Consider the following 25,545-nt stretch of genomic DNA (forward strand, 5'->3'; position numbering starts at 1 on the left):
GTTGTCGGTTTTTCGTGACGACATCAATACGCGTCTGCGGCACCACCACGGGAGAGTTAGGCAAGCGTGGGGTCACGATTTTGAGGACATAATGTCATGATCATACCAGCAAACACACAGCCTAAAATCAGCTGAAGTTGTTGATGCAATTACCGCTGAATATACAGGACACCCACAATAAGGTATGTGCGCACGTCGAAGAAACGACACAACCTGCATTTTAGCTGTCATAGTTTTAGTTGCGCAGCTAGTTAAGCCAGTCGGCTAATATTGCAAGTATCCTCACGTTGCGCCATCCGTCATCTTGTAAAACGTTATCCCGTTATCTCGTTATGCCACTTGATTTCTGTTCAGCTGGCAACCAAGTACTTACGAATGTAGAGTGAAGTGGTAAAGTCTTGGATTTAGCCGGTCGGGCTAAGCTAGAAAATGTCAGAGTAGTTTTCATCCCCACGTGCTAATTTAGCAGAACAGATAAGAATCCCCAATGTGTACGCATTAAACAGATTTGAATATTGGTTGTACATCACTTAAAATGAGCGCAGTAACCTATACAAACATGTTTTTATTTTTATTCTGTATTGTTTTTAAATGTATGATTAGGTAAATATTTTTAAAGCAGTTCTTCACTTTAGCAAGCAAATATTATGAGTGGTGGAACAGTTCACAGCTGGTGATTTAAATGAGGAATGTAATATTTTTGTTGTTCATTGTGTTGAATTTTGGCTGTTAGTCTCCCCTTTCCCTCATCCCTTGCTGTACATCCGTAGGTCCACCATGTCCACACAGATTGGTAGACTACTGGAGATGGTATTGCGCTCCACTTGCTGTCAGACTGTCAGAAATAGATCCTGTTTGCGGAAGGCAGTGTTGGTTCCTGTGGGGCCCTCTGGTCTCAGTCCTCCTTGGGCACCCGTGCTTCATAGAAGGGCCTACAGCCTAGACTCTCTATCTTCTGGTCCAGATCGGTCAACATATGGTGCAGGCTCCCAGCAACCCGGCCCAGAGAAGACAACCCCCTCATCAGCAATTTCACACCGGAATCTGTCTGCTTTGGCTGTGCAGGTAGGCAGTCGCCTTCTCCTTTTGTTGTTCAATAGCAGTGGACAAATAGCTTTCAGGTGCATTACCACCCACAGTGACTTTTTTAGTACGGTTGATTACTGTATGTAGACATTATCTTTACTTGTTCTGTGTGTGTGGTTTGAAAGTGTCAAGCAAGTAAGTCAGCCTGAACATATTTCTGCTACTCCAGCCTCTGTCCTTGGGGAACAGTGGGGCCCTGCAAGCTACTAGGAGGATGTAAACACTCCAACATTTCCCATGTTTATACTATCATCGACTATTCTTGATCTTATATCATGTCTTGTTTTCTCATTGATTGTTAAGATACATTTCACCTAAATTTGCTCAGACTTAACATAAGGTGCAAATGTTTTGTCTCACCTGGGTGTGTTTTTAACCTACATTCACACCATTTTGTGGCATGTTCTTCTCAGCCACGCTACCCTTGCTTGATGTACTCTTTTATCTTCTGCTCCAGAGCACCAACGGAATAAAATGCATGCACTGGTACAAATGGACAGTATAAGAAATTTTTTATGCACTATATTTAGCATGAATATACTGCTTACTGCATTTTAACACATGTAGCACTTTTTCTTTTTTACCTATCATGTGCCTTTTATCTTTCTCAAGGGTCAACATCATCCTCGGTGCTTATATGACTACCTGGACCTTGGGGAGGTAGAGGAGAATGTACGCTTAGCTAAGGCCTGTCCAAAAAACAGACACTATATAGTAGATCCAGAATTAGCCAAGGTGGTAACACAGCACCTTGCACCTGATCCACAGGACACCAAGACCATTATATTTGAATGTAACCCAGGTATGTGCTTGAGATGGAAACAAACATTGCTTGAATTTTTCACATCTGTTGTATTTATTTGTTTAGCCTTTTTTAACTAGGAAGTAGCTTGAGCTTGTTTTCAAGCAACGCCTGACATAAAACAATGACAACATACAAATATAAATATATCGACACCTTTTATCTTAAACGGCATAGTCTGACTCAAAACTGTTGTTCTACATGTGTTCCGTAAGTTGTACATCATACTTCTGTCACAGAAGGAAAAGATACATTTGCAGTCCGTTTGTCTCTCATAGGTCCTGGGGTGTTGACTAAGACACTGCTTAATGCTGGAGCTCAGAGACTTGTGGCCCTTCAGGGTGAAAAGTCATTTTTAAAGGATCTACAGGTAACACGAACATTTCTAAGAGTCAAACAACTCTTCTGTATCCCTATTCCACTCATCAATCTTTCCTGACCTACATCAAGATGGAATCATTCATACTTCCCATATTAAATGATTATTAACAAATGTAAAGAAATGTGGATGTTAGTTCTTTTTTTTTTTTTAATGTGTCAGTTGGATGAACATGTTTTAATGTTGTAGAAGCTGGAGGGTCATCTCGACGGTCAGCTGGAAGTGGTTCACTGTAACTTCTTTCAACTGGATCCTCTTGGCTTTGGCACCTTCAAACCCCCAACCATGTTGACTGAAAAACTCTTCACTGACCTGGGAATATCGGAAGCTAACTGGACTGATGGTGAGGAACAAACACACATATGGTATTAATCATGAATCAAGAATTAAGATCAACATTTTTAGAATGAGTAACCTTGAAGAGAAATGCAACTTCATTGTGTGTTGGAAAGGTTGACATGCTGGTTTTACGCCTGGTCTGACTGAACACTGCTGTGTACAGCGTAAAGTGTGTTTTATGTCTCTCTAGATATTCCAGTAAAGGTGGTTGGCATCGCTCCTCTCCATAATGAGCGTAGCTTTCTGCTGAAGCTGGTTTATGCTTTATTTGAGCGGTGCCATGTATTCAGATATGGAAGAATTGAGCTCAACCTCTTCATCAGCGAGAGGCTGTATCAGGTAAATGACTGCTTGGAGAGACACTGATTTACTGCCATTCTGATACCCTATACTTTCATTGGGGCGGCTCAGAGCTATCCAGACAGCTTCATGTCTGATCAGCTAATCATAATAATAAGTTAGTGATGGTCAGTGCTGAAGATGGCAATGAATGAAAGTAATATCTGGTCGCTGAAATAAATGGATAGTGATGCTATGTGTTTTTGTTTGTAAAAAAACAACAATTATTTCTTCTCCAGAGTTTGAAAGCTCGTCCAGGTCAAATGAAAATGTACAAACCCCTCGCTGTCCTCTGGCAGATGTCCTGTGATATTGAACTACTGCACAAGGTACAAAGTGACAGCATAAGAAATACTAAGGGGCTCCGTAACCCAGCATTTATTTATTTTTAATTTAACTCTGGTACGGTTCATTTGGGCATGTGTGAAAGCAGTGATCTTACTCTGGTGCAGGCCAGAACAACCGGCCCTGCACCACCTCCACCGAGTGCTTTTGGCCTGTTTGTAAGTGAATCCTGGTGTGGTTCAAATGCAGGGAGAGCACAACTCAACCCTTATCTACCTTATTTTAAGACGCAAACAAAAACAGAGGATTATGGGTTGTTGGCATTTAGAATTACCCATATGTAAACAAAATGACAAATAACACGGCAAGGAGACGAATGATTCAGACTTCTGATGAAATCTGATTTGCTAAACGTCTGAATTGAGCAGTTTACATTGTGCTGTGCTGAATTTGTTACCAGCTTCTGTTGACTAATTCCTGGCTCTGATCATTCACACATGCACCTCTGCAAATTATGTTTTTCATTTAGTTTGCTTGAATTTTTGCACATTGAAACCAAATCAGAATTCAAATGTGTTCACTCATTCTTTTTAAAAATAGGAAACTTGTCTTTTCATGTGCAGGTTCCCTGGGAGTCCTTGGCGCTATATTCAAAGGGAAGAATACCTGCTTCAAAAGGAAGGGTAAAGAGGAATCATCGTATTGGAAACCTGACTGGCAGCGTGCATTTTAATACAGTGGAACATAATATAACCCCATTAACCTTTCTCTTCAATTTCCCCCTCAGCTTCCCAATGATCACCTTTGTCTCGTGCGTCTGCGCCCACGAGCTGATCTGTTCTCTTCAGGCCTCACCCCCTCCAACGCCGCCACACTGTTGATGATTGTCAAACAGTGTCTGATAAGGACAAAGGGCAAGATCATTGAAAAACTCAAGTAAGCAAAGAGTCTGAGTCTGTACAGGCGATGTGGCAGCCCTCATTACATATGGTGCATGAACTGATGCTAACTAACGATTCTTGCTCCTCCTCATTTGTGTTTCTTTTTTCAAGTGGCTGGTCACCTGATAGTGGAAGTAAGTTGTTGTCAGAGTTGGGCATGTCAGAGGACATCCTGACAGGTCAATTGCATCCAGGCGACTATCTTCGACTGTTCCAGCAGTTGGACAAGAGCCCGGACTTCAAACACAGCTGGTTGTATGTCGAGAGGCTGGAGAACACAGAGACAAAAGGATGGGCTTGAAATGTATGTCCCACATGTACCGGTTACATGTATATTTTAATGCACTTGAGCAAACACCTCTGATATAAAATGGCAATGATTTTAAATAATGGGGTTACAGTAGATGCATCCAAGTTGAGAGGAAGATGGAGATGTCAATGAAAAAATATGAACGAGATTGTGCACATTAAAACAAGTATTTTGAGCTCTAAGCAAAATGGCATGACTACTGGAATGAAACACATCAATACTTTTATTTATGGTGTTATTTCTTTCAAAACCTATAAAACTATTGTGGTTTTTTATTCAGCCCGTGAGGAAAATGCTGACAGAGGCAAACATTTTAGGCTTCTTGCCAAGATTACAACTCAAGAGTGACAACGGCTTGAATTTCTAATGTCTACTAATTGGACTCTGGAGGGGAAAAGCCCGTGTTGTGATCAGCAAAGGCAACTGCACACAAATGTACCCCTCATGTCTCCCCAGCTCCTCCCTACTCAATGCCTGGCCACTTCTTTGTGTTTTTTGGGGGGAATTATGTAGTGTCTGGAGATGCTGTCACATCCAGGTGAGGTTAGATTAGACCTCAAGAAACACGTTAATGAAATTGATACAGCAGAATAACTGAAATGTATATATTTTTTTTTATATCCTGATGTAATGCACAATTCTGTAGGGAGTGATGGAAATTGTAAATAATGTTTGTGATAACTATGTCATGAAAATGGAGGAACAACAAGATTGTATTCAACCTCGATCGGAAAAAAACATTTGAAATAAAAACATGAAGTCAGAATTGAAATCTAATCCCTCAGAGTGCCAAAGTGCATGTAATATGCCTTGAAAAATAAAATGTTTGGCTCTGCTCTAATTAATTGGATTCTCCCTTGCTGCATGTTCATTACCATAGTCTGGTAGGGTTTTTTTTTTTTGCTCAATCTTGCTCACTTTACTAAACAATGCTGAAAAGTGTTTTTTGTTTTGTTTTTTTAAATTATGCAACTGGCCTAAAATGTAAAGGATGCTCATTTGGCCCATGCAACATTGTCCACCAATTTACCAACACCTTGAATGCAGTACCAGGACTTGTGCAGAGTAACTTCGTTGACACTCTGTCAAGAATGCGCTTTTATGGCTTGTGTTTTTGGGTGTATTCATAGTAAATGCGTGAGCTTATACTGAATATGTTGACTGAGTGTCAGACAAAAAAATAATGGGCATAGATTGTGTGTCAATAGGGCAGCCATTTTGTTATTGCCTGTTAATCTTTATTCTTTGGATTGGCAAGAAGGGGCTGACTCCACTGGTTACCAAGAAGGAAAAAGATTGTATACAAGTCTTTGAGGAAATGAACCCACTTCTCACAGGACCCCCCCCCCCCCAAAAAAAAAAGAATCTCTTAACGTCTTAAGGGGTTATGGTCACAATTACCAGTTGATCTCACGTAAAACAATTGTATAAAAACAACAGTAAGCATGACACCAGCGTGATTACATATATTTCTATACAGTCAAAACAATTATGAAATCAGAATTTTAACATGTAGCTTGGAAGAACACTTCTAAACAGCATTGCACCTTCAGAGATCAAATTTTAAGGTGTTTTAAGTGTTTTGGTCAGGCTAAATCAATCATCCCTCTTCCTTGGGCACTTATGGTGAAAATGTTAAAATATAATTGTCGATCCCGGGTTAAGGTTTTGCATTTACAAATACTTTGCTCATTGGTCACGAAAGGCTCTTAGCTACTCGTACACGCGAAACATGTAAATTAATTTGAAATATCTGAATATATTAATTATCCTAGAAACCAAAATGAGACCTGCATGTGTACGTGTACTGACATCGTCGAGACAGCAGGTGGCGACACCACCAGCTACAGTCCTGATGACGTCAAGAAGCATCGCCCCCGCCCCGGCTGTCTGTTGGTAACAACATCCAGCAAGGTGTCTGATTCTCAAGGTTTCACCTTTTAGCCAACCTTGTCAGCTGTAAGTACCGCAGTGTTGTTATGTCGCTTAGTGCTGAAGGTACACTCAGCTAAATCAACTCAACTTACTACGTTTTTTTGTCAGCCAAATGAATGTGCAGGTCTGTAATTTAAAGGTTCTGTGTCGTAGCCAGATGTGTTAACTGTAATCGGCAAGCTAACGCTAGCAATCAGCCGCATAAACAAACGTAACGTAGGTAGCGTTAGGAATTCTGTTGCTAATTTCAGACACACCTAAAATACGAATCCAAGCGGTTGTTTTGCTGGCTCGACGCACATTCCTGAGCGGTTGTGGTTCCTGAAGCAAAAGCCGCGAATCGTTAAAACATCACCGCGCTTGCTTGAGTCCACCGAAGTCTCTTGGGAAGTAGCCGCCTGTACAGTTAGCAATCGTTAAGGTTAGCTTGTATAAAACCTGGTAATGTGATTCTATGTCATCAGAGGAGAGAACACAGAGGAGATGACAGCCACTGTCTGCTGTCACGGGGTCGTGTGTCACTGCCTGTCACTCGTCTGCTTAGATGGAATATTCAACTATATGAACAGTGGTTTTGATGTATCATGTTTCCGGGGGGTACACAGGCTTAGCACAAGTTAAAACTCTGAAGTTAAACTGTCAAAAATCACGTGGATGCTTTGACTGCAAGCTTTTTGACATCTGGTTTCAGGGGTTCCGTTTTAATCATTTTGCCACAGCTGTTAATACTGAGTGACTCTAAATAATAGAAATGAGCTGTATCTTAATTTCTGCCTGCATGAATCAGTTCATTTCCATTCTCTGTTGCCTGTCTGAAATCTAAAGTACCGCTGGTCCCTAACAGGACAGGGTTCCTGCACCTTTGTGTTTGTCCTTTTGGCTGAATTCCTCTCCTCTCTTCTCGCTTTCATTATTCAGGCCCCCCTGTGAAGTAGGGCACAGACACAAAGATGGCTCTGTGGGATAGAAGAGTATAGGACTGTTGATTTAACACCATCTGCAAAGCATAAGAAAAAGGTTTGGCATACACAATAATGGTCCTCTGTGTGTAATGTGGTGCTTGATGTTGCATCAGACTTCATGTCACAGCTGTGTATTATGGCGTGGGACTGGTTTACCTCCCAGTGGGTGTTTCAGAGCTCCTAGCTGCACCTCAAAGCCACATATGAAGATCAGGAAACTGTGTTCCAATTGGGATACTGCACTTACCTGGATGGTTTTCTTAAAGATACAGAACACTTTTGCAATTGTAAGGCAAGATGGTTACGCCAGATCTATGTCTGAAAATACTTTATTGGCTAATATCCATGAGGGCTTTGGGTGAATACATAGAGGAGGGCGATATGGCCAAAGTCTTCTCTGACAGTATGCTTCATTTACGTAGCTGTATGTAAAATAAAGAGACATGAACGCAATAATTTTGCTGACCTAGCTATTTTGCTTATTGTGTACATGCACGTTTGTTTACATAAGAATGTCAGCCACATTTTGTGAGATCAGTTTTTTAGTTATTATATGTTTCTCATTCAAATTCTAAATCTGACTTAATATTCTTAAAGAATTAAAGGTTTATCACACTTTTTAAGGTGTACTTACATGATCATACTATTGTATTATCATATAACAGTGTACCATTTTGTGTTCAACAATTTTACTTTGGAAACGGGAATCAAAAGAATAAAGCACCTGCTGTGGAGTTAGTTTTGCTGAATCTTCTCCAGTGGGCTCATTGGTACCGTTGTTACCTTCGTAACGCCCAACTCTTAGGACCCAGTGAACCACAATTGTTCCATGGGTGTTTTCGTTCGAGAGGTTTGGGACCCCTTAGAGCTATACAGGGTTACAGGAGGAACAATTAGCAAAAAGCTGCAGGAAACCAGGTCAGCCCTATTCCTCTGAGATAAGCTTTCCTTTGCATAGAAGTGCGTGTTTGTAGTAGCTTTGGATTTTATCATTGTATGAGCTTCAAATATCACGATGTATGAAAAGTATTCTAAAGCCAAGAATAGCAGTCTCTTCGTCAAACGCTGGAATTCGTTTTCTCTCCTCATTGTTGCCTTACAGACTTGAATGCCACCTGCCTGGTATATTAGATATTCCTGAGATGTTTTTGTCAGGAGTCTGCAGGCAGTACAAGTGTGCAATGCTAAAGGTTTGCCAGTACGTGCTTGCAGGTTTTGACAGGTGTCTCATTTGTGAAATGCTTTGTGATGTGTTTATGAGGCTTATTGTGTGATTTGTTGTTTGAACTGTCAGAGAGGTGTTGATGGAAATCAAAGATCTCGTGTGATACTGTTGTCTTGGACTGCAGTGGGTTTGGAATGTTCGTGACTTGTTTCACTTGTCATTTACGCAGGTTGTAGTTTGTTCCAATGTGTCTTATTCTGTGTATTCTGATTGACATACAAACGTGTTTTGTTGTAGAATTCAAGTGAAATTATGTCTCGGTTCCACATGCATTTGCTACTGTTACATGTTTGTTTAGTGTTGTTTTTTTAGATTGCATTGCTCTTTCAGAATGCTCTTTTTAAATGCACAGTTGACTCATACTGTGTACAGAATCATACAAAGCAAAGAAGTATGTTTTTTGTGTGCTTTGTTTTCTGTTGGCTAATTAATTGTTTGGTTATTGATTTATGGTTTAGCGGTTGTGATTATGTGAATGATGGAATGAGATTCTCTTCATGCCTAATCCATGTGTACATGCCTACACTCATTTGTTTGGCCCACCTTTGCACAAGGTGTCGTACTCCTGTTGTGTTCTGAAGGGAATTTTAATCTCTTTATTGCCTTGGGTTTGTTTGGCAACCCAGGAATGATGCTGAACTTGTTTTGTGTCTCTCCCTTCCTTACTCTCACTGGCATAGCTGAGTGAAGTTTCCTTATGTTGGGGTATCACATTCTTTCTGACTCTCAAATCTGCTCATAAGAATGATACGGAAATTGTTTAATGTTTCTCCTTTTCTAGCTGTCACCGAGTTCTCTTACTGAAGTTGGACAACATTGGCATTTCTTATTCTGGCTGTTTCTCATATCTGCCATCATCCATCTCATCTTCCTTATGTCTGCAGGCTTGAGGAGGGGCTTGTCTAATAGGCTGCTTTCAGGCTGAAAGGTCAAGTTTTGAGAGGGTGGAGCCCGATGGATCATGGTGGTGAGTACAAAGAGGCAAATGCACAATATACTGCACATTAGGGGGGCAGCTACTTGGTATTATTAAATATATCAAATTTCATACATTTATTTTCATGATCAGTCTATCAAGTCCAGTTTACAACACACCAGAAAAGGTGTAGTATCCTTGAACACTCTGGAAACATCAAATCTTTCGATTTTCAAATAATGTCAGATTAATCCTTTAATCCTTTCAATTGACTGATCCTTGGAGTTATAACTGCAATGTAGATGTGATTCAGTGGTTATGATACCCATGCAACAGTGGACTGTTTGTTGCATCTGTGTTTATTTTCAGTGATCTTTTTCTTTTATTTGACTTTTTATCCCCAGGTCAATTGCAGAATGAGGGCAGAATAATGTCACAAGCTGAGGTTGCTGGAGTTGACCTGTGTGACAACCTTCCAAACCCTGAAGTTCTTCCGCAAACTCGAAATCTCAATGAGGAAAAAACACTCACACAGACTGACGGACAGTCTTCTTTACAAAATGAGTCTCTCAACAACAACGTGAAGAACGAGAAGGAAGGACACAAAGGCACATGCAGAGCAGACAATGAGGAAGACGACATCGATGAGGTGATGAAGGAAGAGGAGGAAGAATCAGAGGAGTCAAGTTCTCTAATTAACTGCCAGTCTCCGGACACCCCCATGACGGATTCCTCCTATTCTGACACCGGTATGGGACATGCTTTTTGCATCAAGTAGTAATTAATTTTTCTGGTTATTTCGGGGAAGTAGATGACTTTGCAGTCTTTAAAATTAGAATTTTAGCCTTGGAGAGCTCCGTAAATATGCAGCGTTCGTGGACTGCGTGTCACTTTCTTCTTCTTACTCATCTTGCTGGTTGTTGTTGGTACAACAGAAACACATGTGAATGAGAACAGCTTTATTGGGGATTCAGCTGTATTAACATATAGTATATGTGTTACTACCGAGAGTTTAAAAATTTGAATGTTTTTTGTCTCAGCTTACTTTTATTGGCTTTAAATCCAAAATGTGACTGTGTTGTCCTTCAGTTTTATTTTAATTTTTAGATAATTAGTGAACAACACAGCTGCAGCTTGCAGCATAAAAGGAAGCATCAGTATGTTCTATGTATTTGTGTTTTAATTTGTCATGGTGATCAATAATGTATTTTTTAATGTCATAAAAGAATTCAGGTTGATTGGTGGCACTTTTGAAGTGTAAAGATACACAGATATAGTGGTTGTTTAACCAGGGAGCCATTGATCTGGAATGAAAGATGGCCTCCCTACGTGTGTGCAGTTCTCTGTAGTTTCTACAAGAATTTTTTTTCTTTAAGTCAAGGAATTTATTCTTAATAATTGCTTTGAAGAAGTTGATTTAGGTATGTTTTCTGACTGGTAGATATTTCATTTATCGGTGAAAGTGAGGCATTGTTTCAATACTTTGTACCCAGTTTGAGTTTAACGAAACTTTTTCTCCCTTTGTGGGTATCTGTTTTTACCTTTTCAGGCAGTCTTTTGGAGACTCCATGTCCGTTCAGTCCTGGGACTAGTCCAGAGCTTACATCATCTGTCATTCCAGTAATTAATCCTGAAACTACATATCCCATCAGCCCACTAGAACTTTGCCAGAGTGTTGCTGAAGTGGAAGTTCATACCTTGAATCCTGGGTCAGCCGCTTCCACCATGGAGTCCACTACCTATGCACCAGGACCTGCCTTCACCAGTACCACAGTAACTTCCGCCTCAGACACGAGGCTGCCTGGTGCGCTTGTACCTGCAGGAATCAAAGACGCTACAGCCAGAAAAGCAAATAATGATAATTACCCCTGTACAGAACATCAGGTTAGTTGTAGTTCAGGACTTATCACCTCAGCTGCAGAGACAGTTACAGTAACGTCTTCGACCACAAAGCTCAACACTTCCATGAGTGCAACAACACCACCCTTGACCTTCACCACAGGGCCTACAAGTACTGGTACAACAGATTCCACTTCCACTACAGAACCTTTAACCTCAAACCGGGAGCACATGACTTCCACCTCAGTGCCCACTTGTTTTTCAGTCTCCACCTGCACTTCAGGGCCTATACCGAGTCCTGCTCTGCTGGCTTCACTGGAGCAGTTGGCACAAAAAGGAGATGACACTCACTTTCCACAATACCTTCATCAGGTAACCCGCCTGTCTTTTTCAAGTTTTTTGATGACAGTTTAATCAGTTAGTTATAACCCTGGTAGAGGTCTGTAGATTTTCTAGTTCAAACCATTACCAGTATAGATTAGATAGTCATTGATCATTTATGTCTGGTGGTATTGAATTTCATACTTGTGAAAGCTTAATGCACAGTGTCAACTGTTCTCAGTGCCTCTTAATTGCCACTTCAGTCTTACAAATGAGACTCTCCTTTTACATATTTGAGGGCATGAATCACATGTTATCCATCATATTTTCTTGATTGTCACTGTTGAAGTCTTTGAACACATTGGCATGTCTGTCGGCATGGGGCTCTGCCAAGGAGGATGTATTAAATCTTTGGCTCTGTGCATATTTAAAACGTCTTTACAGGAGGACGTTGTGGTATCTGTGGGCTTTCCCTGACTCTTGGCTATGACCCAAATAATGCCATGTTTCACTTTATGCTGCACTTTTTGCAGGAAGCAGAGTGACACACTCACATGATGGCCACACACAACTCGTTAATCATTATTTTAATGGCTGGGTTTTAAATGTTCACATATTAACCTTTTTGCATCAAGAAATAATCTTTTAAGGAAGAATTGAAATACATATAATTACTGCTTTCAGCCTCACCCCCCTGTGCAAGCTGAGCATTTGCATAAATTTGAAGTTCCCGCTCGCTAATAGATGCTTTTGTTTTTGAAGGCCTTAAATTCTCCTCACTTTCCATCTTGTAAAACTTTTGAACTCCAGCTTCTTGCTAAATCACTGTTATCCACACACATTTTACCTTAAGGCATGGGCGTCTTCAGTGTCTCCGCGCGCAAACACAAACGATGGCATGCACACAACTACACACTGAAGCCATGCGTGATCTTATAACACACACTTGGTGTACTCTGCTTGATTCTTTCACACGCAGACTTGCATGACACGGCATGTGTGTTGGGGTGTGTAAATACTTCTGCCAATTTGATTTTATGTGTATATTGAGATGCGTTTCAGAAGTGCACCTGAACTATGCTCGCTTCCAGGCAAATGTACCTGTGCATGTATGGAAGTGTGGGAGAAAAAGTATGAGAGAGATTCTAGCATCACATAAGAGCATTTGAAAATAAATTTACCAAAAAAAATAGGGTGTGGTGTGGAAACTTAAGACTTACTTACAAGTAGATATAACCAAGTTGAAGAAAACAGCTCTGCCTTGAATCAAACAAGAACAAAAACAACATGGGAACAATGACCCCTTGGAATTATAAATTTGTCCGCTTAATTCCTTTTGATTTAGGACTTGAACATGTCAGCACCATTTGACCCTGTGCAGTTGTATGTAGTGTAGTTTAATTGTATATAATGCAAAGTTGTGTAAAATTGAGTAGAATATCTTATTAACTTGGTCAGATTTGGCAGCAATCATAAAGGTTCATTTCTGGAACTCTTGGTCATGACCTGTGACAGAGCCAATACAACCAACAGACGTATAAATGGTGTGAGTCAATGCAGAGAACTGGACCAAAGAGTTCAATGGTTCCTAGGTCATAAAAAAAAAAATTGAGGACTACACTGGACAGAAAGAGACAGAGGGGGGCAGCACTGCACAAATAGCGTGATACACAAACTGGACAGTGAGCTTGGAGGAGGCAGACCAGTTGATGCCAATGTAAAGAATATGCAGCTTTTCACTTGATGAAATGGATCTACTTCAAAACTTTAGTTGGTCTTTGCTGACCCATGATTGACTGCTCCTCCATATTTTGTTATTATTATTATTTATTTATTTTTTTTACATAATCCTCCTGGCAGACAGACAGACCACCTAAGTACTGTACACGGGTTAAAAACATAACCCTCTTGGCCTGGGATGGTTCACAGCGAATAAATCTGCCAAAAACAGAAACAGTTGCATAAGTTTTGAAATGAAAGGACTGCCTTTATTCTGATTTTTTTTTTTTTATATCTGTTGTGTTGATATTTTGAGTTAGAAGGAAAAGTCATGCAACTTTTCAGATTAGATAGTCCAGTCCAGGCAACGTCAGCATTACTCTTAAAACGCTTGTCCCTCGGCCCTCATTTTCTCTTTGTCCTTGTTTTCTGCTTCAACCCATCCAGATTAAATTCTGCTTGATTGTGCTTTGACAAATGGAGATGATTGACGCAAACAAAATTCAAGCTGCAACTTCAGCATAAAAACATTGCGAGCTCTGTGAAAGAGGACCTGCTCCTATCTCAGGAGAAACAATGATTAATAGAATTAGGCGATTGTACAGTAGTGAAAACATTTTTACTGATGAAAGTGATGAACAAAACTATCAATAGTTCTTTCTTAATCCTACATACTACACCTTTAAATAGACATGCAAGAGCCTTTTGTTGCCCTCCTTTCCTTTTTCACTCTCTCTCTCTCTCTCTCGCTCACTCACTCACTCACTCCCTCTCTCTCACCCACTCACACACACACACACACACCACTGGATTAGTCTTGTTCTGTGATCAGCTGTGCAGCATGAAGTGACACTTGCTGAAGAGAGGTAGAGTGTCTATCACGGTATCTGGTTCTTCGTTGCTTCTCACTCTCCTTTTCAGTTTCTAAATCTAAGGGCCTCGGTTCAGTCAGTAACTGTTCATGTTGTTTTTCTGTCGTGGTTAACGATTATAAATGGCTAAATGTCTCTGACCTGTATTGGTTAACCTTCTGTGTGTTCTTTTTAAAATTTCTCTGAAGCTCTATACAGAGGAATAGTCCTGTCTGGTTTTAAGCCAAAATTTATGGAGGATGATAATAAAAAAAACACTATTCATTAAATGTTCTAATCTCTCTGCAGATTGCTGAGGCCTTTGTCCTTCATGAAGATTGTATCCTTATCACTTTATCACCATACATGTTTTGGGGGTGGGGTTTCGCTTTCTGAGGAGCTGCATTTTAGTTTTTTTTTCCTGTGGGTCTTATACATGTATCTCCTATTTGCCTTCGTTACATTACATTCATTTTAACTGTTTAGAGGATTTAATGTCACTTAGAGTAGAAATGTTCCAAACAACAAGAGCGGAGGTGCATGGAAACAGACTTATTGAGAGCGTAAAGAGGAAATTGATAAGGTTTCTATGAGGAAATGTTAATTTCTTTGGCTTTAAGGTAACAGTAACAATACAATAGACTAATGGTAACCTCCTTGTTTAGATTGGGTCTCCATAGTTTCACTTCCTCTCTGGAGTTCTTGATTTACAGCATGTAACTGATTACTTATGTAACTGCTAACCAGGATAAGCAGCTGTGGAAATAAGAGAGACGAAAGAAGAATTTTCACTGAAAATGTGAAGTAAAATTGTCACAGTTTCAAAACAGAAGATGCATCAGTTTATTACTTCATTAATAAATAAAAGTGGGTTTGGGTGAAGCAAGTGATCAGTGGGGATGCATGGAAGGAAAAGAATACAGCCATGAAAGTGAGAATTGGAATTTTTAGCTGGAGGACAGAGGGAAGCTAGCTTAGCTATGTAGAGCATGTATTCAGGGTTCGTAGGGGAGAGAGAGAGAGAAAGAGAAAGCATTGAGCCATGTCAAAGAAGGATTGTGTTTAGTTGCTCATATCCATAAACATGAGAGACCAGATTTTGGTGAACATCCTCCCTCTTCTCCACCCCCCCCCCCCGTCATACTTCCTCCTCTCTTCTTCATTCTCATTTTGACCTCACATTTATTTCAATTTAGTTTCTTCCTCCATGTATCTCTGTGACTATGGGTTTTTTGTTACTAAAACCCCCCAAGGCTTTTACAGTTGATATAGTTTTCACATGTATATGAATGTGTTATTGTATGTTTGTGTTCCCTAACTTGTGGTGTTCAGACCAGCTGGCTTTGTGGTGCATCCAACTAGAGCAACTCTATCACCAGAGGGTTTTGGACAACCTGAATGCACTCCAGGAACAGTGGGGTAACAAGAACACACATGCTCCAGACACACACATTCACCCACAACAAAGACCCGTGTGATTGCCCTTGTTCTCAGAGTTGTACTTGAATATTGATTTGGACTCAGGACCTGACTGTGCAGAAGCGCCGCTATTAATCTGGAGGCAATACTGTACATGACATATTCTGTTTAAGTAAATGCTAATGAACCCACTACATATGAAAAGAACTTCTATTTATTCAACTGAACTACAGATTTGTGACTCGTTGGTCAAGATCTGCAGCATTTCATCTGTAGGAACAAATATACCTGCCCCAGACAGTGTAGAGAAGCTCAAGTATTTAGAGGATAATTCATAGTTTGTTTTGCCTTTTCATAGGATTTGTACAATTTTCTTTGATATAAACTAAACCAATGGACGTTTTTCGGTTTTCCTCACAATTTCAACCACATTTTTTACTTTACTTACGTCTGTCTTTTTCTGTGTGCCTTCCTCCATCAGAGACTCGATGTAGAAGAACCTCCTCCAACCTGGAAACCCAGCATCTTGATGCTCTGAGAGATATCTGCCAGACACACACTCGGTCAGTCTGTACTCTTTGTAGGTGACCTCTTATAAACGTTAAAATAAAAACCTTACTTACTTCTTGAAATGTAAAGTATATACACGTGTCCTTTACTGATTAACTGGAGTGATGCGTCCCTCACATAATGTGACTCCTCAGTAGAACAGTTGTACAGTTGCTTGAAGCACACCCATCACATCACATCAGATACGTGTGTGTGTGTGTGTGTGAGTGAGAGAGAGGGAGTGAGAGTGAGACTGATAGTACAGCCTGATGGTTTGAACATATGGCTGCTGCCACTGCACTTGCAGTCATTTGAGCCATTGCACTGCTAAGGTTTCACTTTGCTAAACTCTCTCTCACTCTCTCTGTGTCTCTAACACACACACACACACACACACACACACACACACACACACACACACGCGTAATAGCCAGGGAAATGTGTTGAGGCTAATATTAGAGTCGCGGAGTAGAGAAGGGTCACCCATCGTTCACGTCTTCATTTACTAAAACCAAGAGCCGACTTCAACCCTCACCATCTCACTTTGTCTTGTTTTCTCTCTCATTTTCATAGACCAAGGGCCACAGATGCTGTGGTAAGACACTCACCATTTTCTGTGTGTGCGAGAAAGAGAGTGTACATGCATATGAAATAAGGGAGAAGATGTGTGAATGTGTCTTGCATTTCAAAGGTCTCACTGGTGATGTTGTGTTGTCCTTTTACACGTTTTCAATCTTTAACTCTCGTTAACATATGTTTGCATGCACCATTGAACTAAGTTTTTAATGATGTGCAAAATAATAAAATTTGGTTGTGTATACAGTATAAAAGTGTTTTTAAAATTTATGTTTACAGTGTGCATCTCTGGGCTTTTTGAGGTCCACGTTTGCTGGAGGTGGTGCTCTTCCTTCACGTCCTTTAGGTGAGTGAGGGAACAAAGTGCGTGTATTTGTGTGAGTACAAAGAAAAGATAAGATAATCCTTTAGTTCAAAGACATTTCAGGTGTTACACCAGCAAAGGAACAGCACAAATAGAGCATCAGAACATACTGTATGATAAATATCCGTTAGGTAAGTGGTATGTCCAGTAAATACAAAGTATAGAGCTGTACTGCTATTAATAAGGAATAGGTTCCTCTAGTAGAGCTCCATCCTGGCAAACGATCCTGTCAGATCTCTCTGCTCACTCCTTATCCAGCTTGAGGCTACATTACCCACTACGACTGTAACACACCTAAAACTACTTTGCCTGTGTTGGGGAGCACCTGCTCACATACTGCCTTCAACTACTCAAACGTTATGTTCTGTGTGCGGCCTACTCTACAAATGTTTCCCTTTTACCAGCAGGCTGCTCAGACTGAAGAAGCAGTGATCTGTTGGCCTTTTGAGTGTGTTTGTGAGCAGCACTTTCTGCCTGTAGTTTGGAAACCACTGATGCATTAACACATTTTCTATAATTGACAAGTGATGTAATGGAACCCAAAAATCACCCTATGAACATTGGTTTTGAAGTAACGGTTCGATACATTTTCAGCAGAGAGACAAAACAAAGAAATTGCTCCCCCCCCCCCCCCTCCTGTTTTTATTTAACAATAGTTAACTGAATAGACATAAGTTCCCCAGGGGGCAACTGAGTTTTCACTTAAGTTGTACACAAGCAGGGATTAAACAACACATTTATTGGATTCACTTAATGGTGTGAGTGGTCACAACATGGAAGACAGGGTGGCGATATAAGACTGTAGACTTGAGGGAGCAACTTTACAAATGAAGAACGGTGGAAAGAGAACAAATCTTGTCACAGGGAAGATGTTTTACTCTAGCCTTTCTTATCCTCACCCTCTGCTCCCTCTCTCTCTCTGTACTCTCGCTCATGCTCTTTCTTTCGCTCTCTCTCTCCGGCTCTCCTATCTTTCTACCATGCACAATCTTTTAATTCCTTACATTCCCACAAACTCCACTTTGCTCATTCACTATGTTTTTGTTTTTCATTCAGGCCATCAGGTTGATGGTGGGAGAGCTGAGGACTTCTCCTGTTACCAGAGCAACCTTCCGGTCACACCCTCCATTAATCTGGCAGATAGGCTCAATTCCCCTGAGAAGTTTAAAAAGGAAAGGAAAGACCCTGACAACAAATTAAAAGGGAGGGCCCGTTCCCATGGAACCGAGCTGACCAAGAAAGAGGGCGTCGATAGAACAGGAGGAGTGGCGGATGAGGGGCTGGGATACACCATCTCAGTCAGAGGAAATGAACTACACTGCTCTACAGCTGGAGAAATGGATCAGTCCAAGCCCGCAGAGCAGCAGGGAGGAGATTTAGACCCATCAGAAGAAAAGGAGGTGGATAAGGAAGAAGGGTGGAACTGGGAGGAGGCAGCAAAGGCCCTGGAGATGGAGGTTGAGGCAGAAGATGAGGGAGAGAAACAGAGGAAAAGAGACTCACCTCCTCACCAGGACGTACTCCCAGTCGAGACTCTGGTCAGTGGGACAAATGTAGAGGTAGAACAGCTGCACCAGGAAGCCCCTGTTGAGAAGAGGCAACATGAGGAACTCCAGCTTCACCAAGAGACTGAGGTACTCATTGCATTAATTTACTTTCATATTTAAAAATAAAAAAAATCAAAACATCCATTTTCTATACCATTTATCTGTTAAGTGTTGCGGAAGCCTATCCCAGCTGACTTTGGGTGAGAGGTGGGGTTCACCCTAGATGGGTCACCAGTACGTCGCAGTGCAATCAGGGCCTCAGTATCTTGCTCAAGGACACTTCGACATGGTCACCGGTGCAAGTGAGGATCAAACCAGTGACCCTTCGGTTGCTAGACTGCCACTCTTCCTCTGAGCCATGCTGCCCCCAACACAGCAAAGCATTTGTTAAAAAATTATATGCAGTATTTTAAAGTCGCCTTCTGCAAGTTTCAACTTGTTTTGTCAGTTCCAGGACTTCTTTCTCAACTTTGACAAATGTCTTCAGATTCAGATTTGAATTAAAACCTATGCGGTCAGTTTGTTATATGTGCTTTATTAGAAGTAAATAAGACTATTCAATGGTATCTTGTGTTAAAGGCAGCCTCCTCATACTAGACTACACGTTTGTCAAGCAAAGCAGTCTTAGTTGTCCAAGTTTTGATTGATCGGTGGCCACTGGGGACAAAAAAAAACTCCACAGGCCACAACATCCACAGACTCTCTTTCAATCGTCTCAGCTCTGGGCTTACACAAACAGATTTGTGAATGAAGAAGAGGAGATTTTCCACTTGTGGATAGTGTTCTGACTGCGTGAAACATGTTCATGTATGAGCAGCATCACATGGACTATGATAATTGTGTCACAGTTGGCCACTTATCCATGTTCATGATATTGGAGTTGCACCAATCTATAAACTGTTGCTCTGCAACCAGATATGATTTTATCCATTAGATATAGGAATAGAAATAGAAAAACAGAAAATCATTACCTGGCAATCAATGCTGATGTTGCCGTAACACACACACACAAAAAAAATCAGTGACAAAAATTGTATGAGACACTTTGCACGAAAAGAAAATGTTGTACTGTATTGAAATGCTGTAACGAAGTATTAAGAATAAGTATGTATTGAAATTAGCTTCACTGAAATTAGCTTTACTAGGTGACTCACGTCAAATAAATGTAATTGTCAATATATGTTCGTTCTAAATTTGGACGTAATGCATCATCATCTGAGAACTTTTTTCCTCGATGCAGTTTTTCTGTCAAACAGTTTCACTGGGTGTTTGGGTTAACAGCAAATGCATGACTAGAATCACTTTTATGTAGCAGCAGTTGTGTAGAAGACAGGGGAGAGCGTCCATCACTGTATATGCAAGTTATAACTCCATTATCCCTGCAGGAGAGCTGCCTGCTCCAGGAGCAGCAGGGACTTGACGAGATGGAAAACAATGAGGAAGAGGAGGAGGAATATGACGAAGAGCATATTGACATCTTCAGAGAAGCTGCAACACTGGACAAATTAGCTAAACTCATCACTATAGAGGAGGTTTGTATTCTAACATGCTTCTCAGTAAGAACGCTGGTGTGTGGGGTTTGTTGTCCGTCTCCATCGACCCAGCTAGGCCCTCTATACCAGACAGAACACTGCTCTTGTTCAAGCCCGTAATTTCATTAGCCAGCCATCATTGTGATGGATTTGCTTTGTAGATATGGAGGAATATTTAACAATTGCTTCCTCAGCTGAGAGAAGCAGACTTAAAATATCACCCCGTCTGTCGGGCAGATCCTTTAACTCTGACTTATTATTTCAGTTTGGGTGGACACCATGTGGATTGAGACTTGTGGATGTTTTTTGGGTTAAGTCATCCTTACAAGGTTTTGAGCTTAAGTGGTGGTTCCTGGTTTATTTTCATATTTGAATCTTTGTAAAAGAGACCATCAAGACATACTTTCGGGAAACAGAGACATGCCAAGAACGCAGACCGAAAAAAATGTGTAATATAGTAACTTGACTCATGGTCGTATTCTATCAAATACAGATATACACAGCTGAGAAGATTGTGTTACTCTCAGGCCTCAGTGTCTGTATGAAAATGGACTGAGATTTCATGTTTGAAGATCAAAACAGCAAACAGGGACTGCTAGAGCAGTGGAGCAGCTCCCTCCAGACATGGATTTTCAAACCACTCCTCTGTTATGGAACACGATATGAAGTCACACGTTGGGGCAGCATTACGCCACCATAGCTGCAGTCATTTTAATGGCACTTCTGTTGAATCCTTGTGTGAAAGAAGCAGCTCGAGGTAGAAGGTAATTTTTTTCCCTCGTTAGTTCTCTGCTACAGACGCTCAATTCAGATGTCAGCCTGGATCTGCAGTCATTTGGCCAGAGTTATTTCACAGTTTGCCATTTATTTCAGATTGTATGATATGCATTGGGAATGTTTAATGAGCAGAACAGTTAAAAGAGTGGAGCCCCCTGGTACTTCACCATAGTAAAAATGTTAAGGTGTTTCAGAGTTCAGTACAACTGATGTGGGATGTACTGACACCTGGTGGGCATGACTGAAAATTACAATTCTAAATGGGAAGATCAGGAGTCGAAGCTGGGTTAGGTGCAAGTAGAAATGATATTTCATGCTATTACATGTGTATTGTCCTTCTCATCTCAGATGTCCCCTGCCTCTGGTCTCGTCTCTATATTGAAGAAGAGGAGTGTGTGTGAGGATGGCATGAGTGGGTCTGCAAGTTCAGAGCCTCAACCTTCCAAACCTGCTGCCAGAAGACGCGTTCGTTTCAAAGTCCCTGATGACAGCTATGAGTATGGTGTGTATATCAGTTCATGATGTGGCCCACAGATATCCCTCCATGTACCTGGAATCAGTAATTCTGGTTTCTTGGTATCAATCAGCTGTTGTGTAAATGTCCCTCTGTCTCTCTGTAGATGTTGGCAGTGGAGACTCCTGTTTGCTTCTCTTCCTGCTTTGTCTGGTTACCGTAGTGATCAGTGTGGGAGGCACTGCCCTTTACTGTGCTCTGGGTGACGTCCAATCCTCGGTCTGTCAGGACTTCTCCAGAAATGCAGACTTCTACATTGGGCAGATTCGACATGTGATAGCTCAGATCCAACGCTGGTTCACTGCAGGCTGATAGCAGCAGCATTATGGAGATGCTGGCTGACATGTTCCTGCTGCATCCTGGGACACAGTGGGGCCAGACAGGTGCCGTATTTGGAGGAAGAGGCCATTATGCTGCCTTATTTGCTATCAGATAAAGGTAGCATGCGTCAGCTTCAGCATTTCAAGGCTCTTTGAGTGTTTGAGTTCATGTGGCTAAGGATGCATTCACACCTGCACTACTTGATCAAGCACTCTGGTTTGTTTTCCCCCTTTGAGAAATCACACATGAACACAGTCACTTAACTCAGGTGTGGACCAACACAACCTCACCGAAACACTGTAGAAGAGATGATCTGAGTCCGATCTCAAGCTAACTGTTTACTTCCAGGTTTGAGCTAAATGGCCTGTAGTCAAGTGTGCTTTGTATTCTGGGTTTGCAGCAGAGCATGCAAACTGTAGCAGCTTGTGTAGCAGACAAAAAAATATGCAAAAAACAACCTAGTACAAAAATGTACCCCACAGGAGCTTCTCCTGTATTTACTTTCCACCCCAACTAATCTGACCAACAAGCAGACTGAATGTTCTCATGTAAATTATAGTTTGGCATATTGGTTCTTTTTGGTTTTCTCTACATGTAAAGAGTACAAACTTAGGGGCAAACACACCCTGTCTTGTTGACTCATCTGTCGACTGGGACGAGAGAAAAATGAACTGTTGGTGTGAAGATGCCATAAGTGTCACAGGTCAGATCTTGTGTCACTCAGAGGTTCCTTTATAGGATGAGTTTGAAAGGGAAAGCAGATCAGTGAGAGAACATGAGACATTTACTGTCAGACAGTGAAACTCCAGGTCCAAAAGTCTCTGGTTGCGAAATCAGCCGTGACTGGATAGAAACAACTGAGTCACGGAAGAGTAACAACAGAGTAATAACTGCTGAGACCCTGGACTTGTAAAAACTGTACAGTTTATTACCAGGAGAGCTGGGATGTGCTGTCTCCCTGCACACTGCACGCATGGACATTGGCCCCAAGGGCATTTTACAAAATATTGCAACCGCTGGTGTTGTTTTTATTGTTGACTTTTCTAAATCACGAATTTAAGATGAACAAACTGTTCTTTGATCTACTACTTGGAATGATATCATTATATTTTAATCATGTCTTAAAATTTGGATTGAATGTTTGGAGTTTCATGTCACTTTGTGTCATCTGCAGGGCATTCATGCTCTCACCTGTCATTTTACTGGGTACACTTGGATAATGAAGAAAATAATTTAGTGTAATCCTGCAGCCCTTCAATCAATCCTCTCTCCACGGGATTATTTTTTCTGTTTTGGTTGGATTGTGTTGTGTTTCGTGGAGAGCTCTGGTCCCAGTTATAACAAATTATACTGAGAGGCGTTCGCAGTATTTTTTCAGCCTGATTCATGTACATGGGGCTGACAAATATGAGGAGAACCTCTCAGTGTAACACAGTCCGGCACCAGAAATTCCATCCTGCAAAGAGACCACCACCACTTGTCAAACACATTCTATAAAAATTGATAATCCTCATGAAGGGAGGATTCCGATGGATTATACTACATTGTCGTTATCGAGGTGTACTTGATAAAATGACAAGTGTGTGTGTGTGTGTGTGTGTGTGTGTGTGTGTGTGTGTGTGTGTGTGTGTGTGTGTGTATTGTCAGAAAAGGATTGAAAGGGTTCACTGAATATGTGTCACACGGGGAAAATACACTGTTTGGTCCAAAGTGTGATCTTAGGACAGTTGACATCTCTGTTAGCGGAGCTCTGTTTGTACTGTACTTCTCTCCCCTGCACTCATTCAACATGAACCTCCTGGTCTGTGCTGTTTTGATGACCAATGATAGATTTGTATTTTTGTGACATGGCTGCCACCAAGTCTGAGCTGTCTGTTTATGCGTGTCGGTGAGCGGATGAAGCTCTGCTTTGTGAGGCATATGCAACATGTACAGGAACACAGCGCACCTCTGTATACATACACACACACACACACACACACACATACATACATACATACATACATACATACATACACACACACACACACATATATAAAATTAGCGTCACAAGAATGTTGAACGTGTTGCACATTAGAAGGGTACGACGTTTCTCTACGGATACTGCAATATTTTTTCAGGCATAGATCTGTTGGCCTCAGACTAAGCTGATTTAACCAGAAACAAAATAGATCCACATTCAGTAGGTGAGCATTTGTTGCACTGATTAGATACTTGAATACAACATCTGTACATATACAACATATGTAATATCAGTAAGAACCAGTGAATGAGAATAGTACACCTAATAATTATGTCTCAGTCGAGCCTCGACACTGATGGGAACATCAGTCCAACTCAGTCTGTGTTCTCTTAGAAAATCTGGGCATCATTCTCATTGTGAGAGCCAGTGTTTTAAATCATCTTTATTCTATTTTATTTATGCGTTTTGTTGTCTCAATATATTTTTTTGCAACTGCAGCAGCTTTCATCACTTTATAGAACGTCTCTGATCTGCTAGCTATTGCCTACATGCTCCAAGACCTTGGAGAACTTATTTCCTTGTGGGTTCTAATCTTTGTTCTGGAAACAAACTCTGTGTTGTCACAACAGTGCATTTACTCTTGATCTTATTCAGGTCATTTTACTGCTTAACTATGTCTTTGCTTATTCAGACATCCACTCACTTCATGAGTTCTTTTAACGTATCTCCGCATCTGGTGTCCTGCAAATCTTCTCTTCGTTTAATGTAGAAGTAGATGCCATAAAAGAGAAAAAAACAACAACAATGCATATCTCACTTGATGGTCAGAAAAAAAAACCATAAAGATGTCTCAAGAGAGAAGTTCTAGTCTCACCTATGCATTTTTACCAGTGTAAGATAGGAACAGTATTATCTGTCACTTGTTGATGCTTCACTCTCATTTAAGATTTCTCTCATTTTTATTTGCACTGGTCGTCTGGCTGGTTCAAACGGCTCAGAAATCCTCTTTATTTAAACTGATTTGACTTATTTATGATAGAAAGGATGCAGAGAATACGAGGAGATAAAAAATATTAGATGCATCTTTTATTTAGTGTTTGTCATCTTCGCTTCATTTTGCTGCATGTTGAATGGCTTCTCATCCGTTTCACTGCCGTTGTCCACGAGGAGGCAAAACAAACCATCAAATTCCTTATTTAACACCCAAAGTCTTATAGGTGTTGATTTGGTAAATTGTTTCGTTTCATGTTTGTTTAACTTTCAGACGAAAGATGTTTCATTTGTTCTAAACAAGCGGTGAATGTGAATCAATAATGGAATCTTTTTTTTGTATCGTATAATCATGCCGACAATAGGAATGCAATGTATTGATGACTTGTTTTACTTGGTTCCGACATTTTGTCATCAGGAGGTGAGATTTTTCTTTGTCCTTGTTGAAAACCACCTCCTTCTCTGTTCTGTCTCCTGTTGTTAAAGTCCTTGCAAAAAAACCCAAAACAAAACAAAAAGTCGTCTGTCTTCTTCAGTCATTGTTCTTGCTCCTGCAGTAGAGGTGAACAGATCGAGACGCCTACTCGAGCTGAGCCTCTCAACCTGTACCTGCGGACCTGGACGCCCTGCCAGTAGGAAAACCAATCGAAATAGTTTGTTCATCAGGAATTGCACTGCTGTGTAATACTGTGCTAAAGTTTAATAATGACCTATTTATATCTTACAAGATTTACATTTTAAGGG

General features: G+C 40.8%; 2 protein-coding genes and 1 long non-coding RNA gene across 8 annotated transcripts; 2 read left to right on the forward strand and 1 right to left on the reverse strand.

Moving 5' to 3' along the window:
* Positions 1-26: 26 nt before the first annotated feature.
* On the forward strand, positions 27-5,340 carry tfb2m (transcription factor B2, mitochondrial). Of its 2 annotated transcripts, XM_086186220.1 has the most exons (10): positions 27-182; positions 771-1,065; positions 1,699-1,888; positions 2,167-2,258; positions 2,457-2,610; positions 2,797-2,945; positions 3,185-3,274; positions 3,854-3,913; positions 4,018-4,166; positions 4,283-5,339. In XM_086186220.1, the coding sequence occupies exons 2-10, from the start codon at positions 778-780 to the stop codon at positions 4,470-4,472; spliced, it is 1,362 nt and encodes a 453-aa protein (XP_086042346.1). In that variant the 5' UTR covers positions 27-182; positions 771-777; the 3' UTR covers positions 4,473-5,339. The 2 variants fall into 2 exon arrangements, with proteins under 2 accessions (XP_086042346.1, XP_086042355.1); XM_086186229.1 differs by lacking the exon at positions 27-182 and having other exon boundaries at positions 775-1,065; positions 4,283-5,340.
* On the reverse strand, positions 2,003-6,936 carry LOC147269520 (uncharacterized). 2 transcript variants are annotated; one of them, XR_015110238.1, is made up of 4 exons: positions 6,674-6,936; positions 4,294-4,439; positions 4,033-4,104; positions 2,003-2,604 (listed from the first exon to the last, which is right to left on the reverse strand). It is a non-coding gene; the product is annotated as an uncharacterized LOC147269520 (long non-coding RNA). The 2 variants fall into 2 exon arrangements; XR_015110236.1 differs by having other exon boundaries at positions 4,033-4,128.
* On the forward strand, positions 6,307-25,327 carry cnsta (consortin, connexin sorting protein a). Of its 4 annotated transcripts, XM_086186207.1 has the most exons (15): positions 6,307-6,440; positions 7,335-7,433; positions 9,488-9,570; positions 9,924-10,268; positions 11,069-11,536; positions 11,624-11,730; positions 14,559-14,589; positions 15,582-15,668; positions 16,150-16,231; positions 16,791-16,812; positions 17,073-17,139; positions 18,214-18,791; positions 20,090-20,236; positions 21,362-21,515; positions 21,634-25,327. In XM_086186207.1, the coding sequence occupies exons 3-15, from the start codon at positions 9,558-9,560 to the stop codon at positions 21,837-21,839; spliced, it is 2,307 nt and encodes a 768-aa protein (XP_086042333.1). In that variant the 5' UTR covers positions 6,307-6,440; positions 7,335-7,433; positions 9,488-9,557; the 3' UTR covers positions 21,840-25,327. The 4 variants fall into 4 exon arrangements, with proteins under 4 accessions (XP_086042333.1, XP_086042314.1, XP_086042317.1 ...); XM_086186188.1 differs by having other exon boundaries at positions 6,309-6,440; positions 11,069-11,730; XM_086186196.1 differs by lacking the exon at positions 6,307-6,440 and adding an exon at positions 6,819-6,837 and having other exon boundaries at positions 11,069-11,730.
* The last annotated feature ends 218 nt before the right edge of the window (positions 25,328-25,545 follow it).

Source organism: Aulostomus chinensis, chromosome 2 (genome assembly GCF_037954235.1).
Source record: "Aulostomus chinensis isolate RoL2024-O1b breed Wild chromosome 2, RoL_Achi_v1.0, whole genome shotgun sequence".
NCBI lineage: Eukaryota > Metazoa > Chordata > Actinopteri > Syngnathiformes > Aulostomidae > Aulostomus > Aulostomus chinensis.

What these genes read in the sequence shown, in the direction of transcription:
- tfb2m (XM_086186220.1), top strand. Translation starts at nt 778, where the DNA reads ATGTCCACACAGATTGGTAGACTACTGGAGATGGTATTGCGCTCCACT. An exon ending in GGAAGCTAACTGGACTGATG is followed by an intron (nt 2,611 to 2,796) that starts GTGAGGAACAAA and finishes ATGTCTCTCTAG; the next exon opens with ATATTCCAGTAAAGGTGGTT. An exon ending in ATATTGAACTACTGCACAAG is followed by an intron (nt 3,275 to 3,853) that starts GTACAAAGTGAC and finishes TTTCATGTGCAG; the next exon opens with GTTCCCTGGGAGTCCTTGGC.
- cnsta (XM_086186188.1), top strand. An exon ending in CAAGGGCCACAGATGCTGTG is followed by an intron (nt 16,813 to 17,072) that starts GTAAGACACTCA and finishes TTATGTTTACAG; the next exon opens with TGTGCATCTCTGGGCTTTTT. An exon ending in TGATGACAGCTATGAGTATG is followed by an intron (nt 21,516 to 21,633) that starts GTGTGTATATCA and finishes GTCTCTCTGTAG; the next exon opens with ATGTTGGCAGTGGAGACTCC.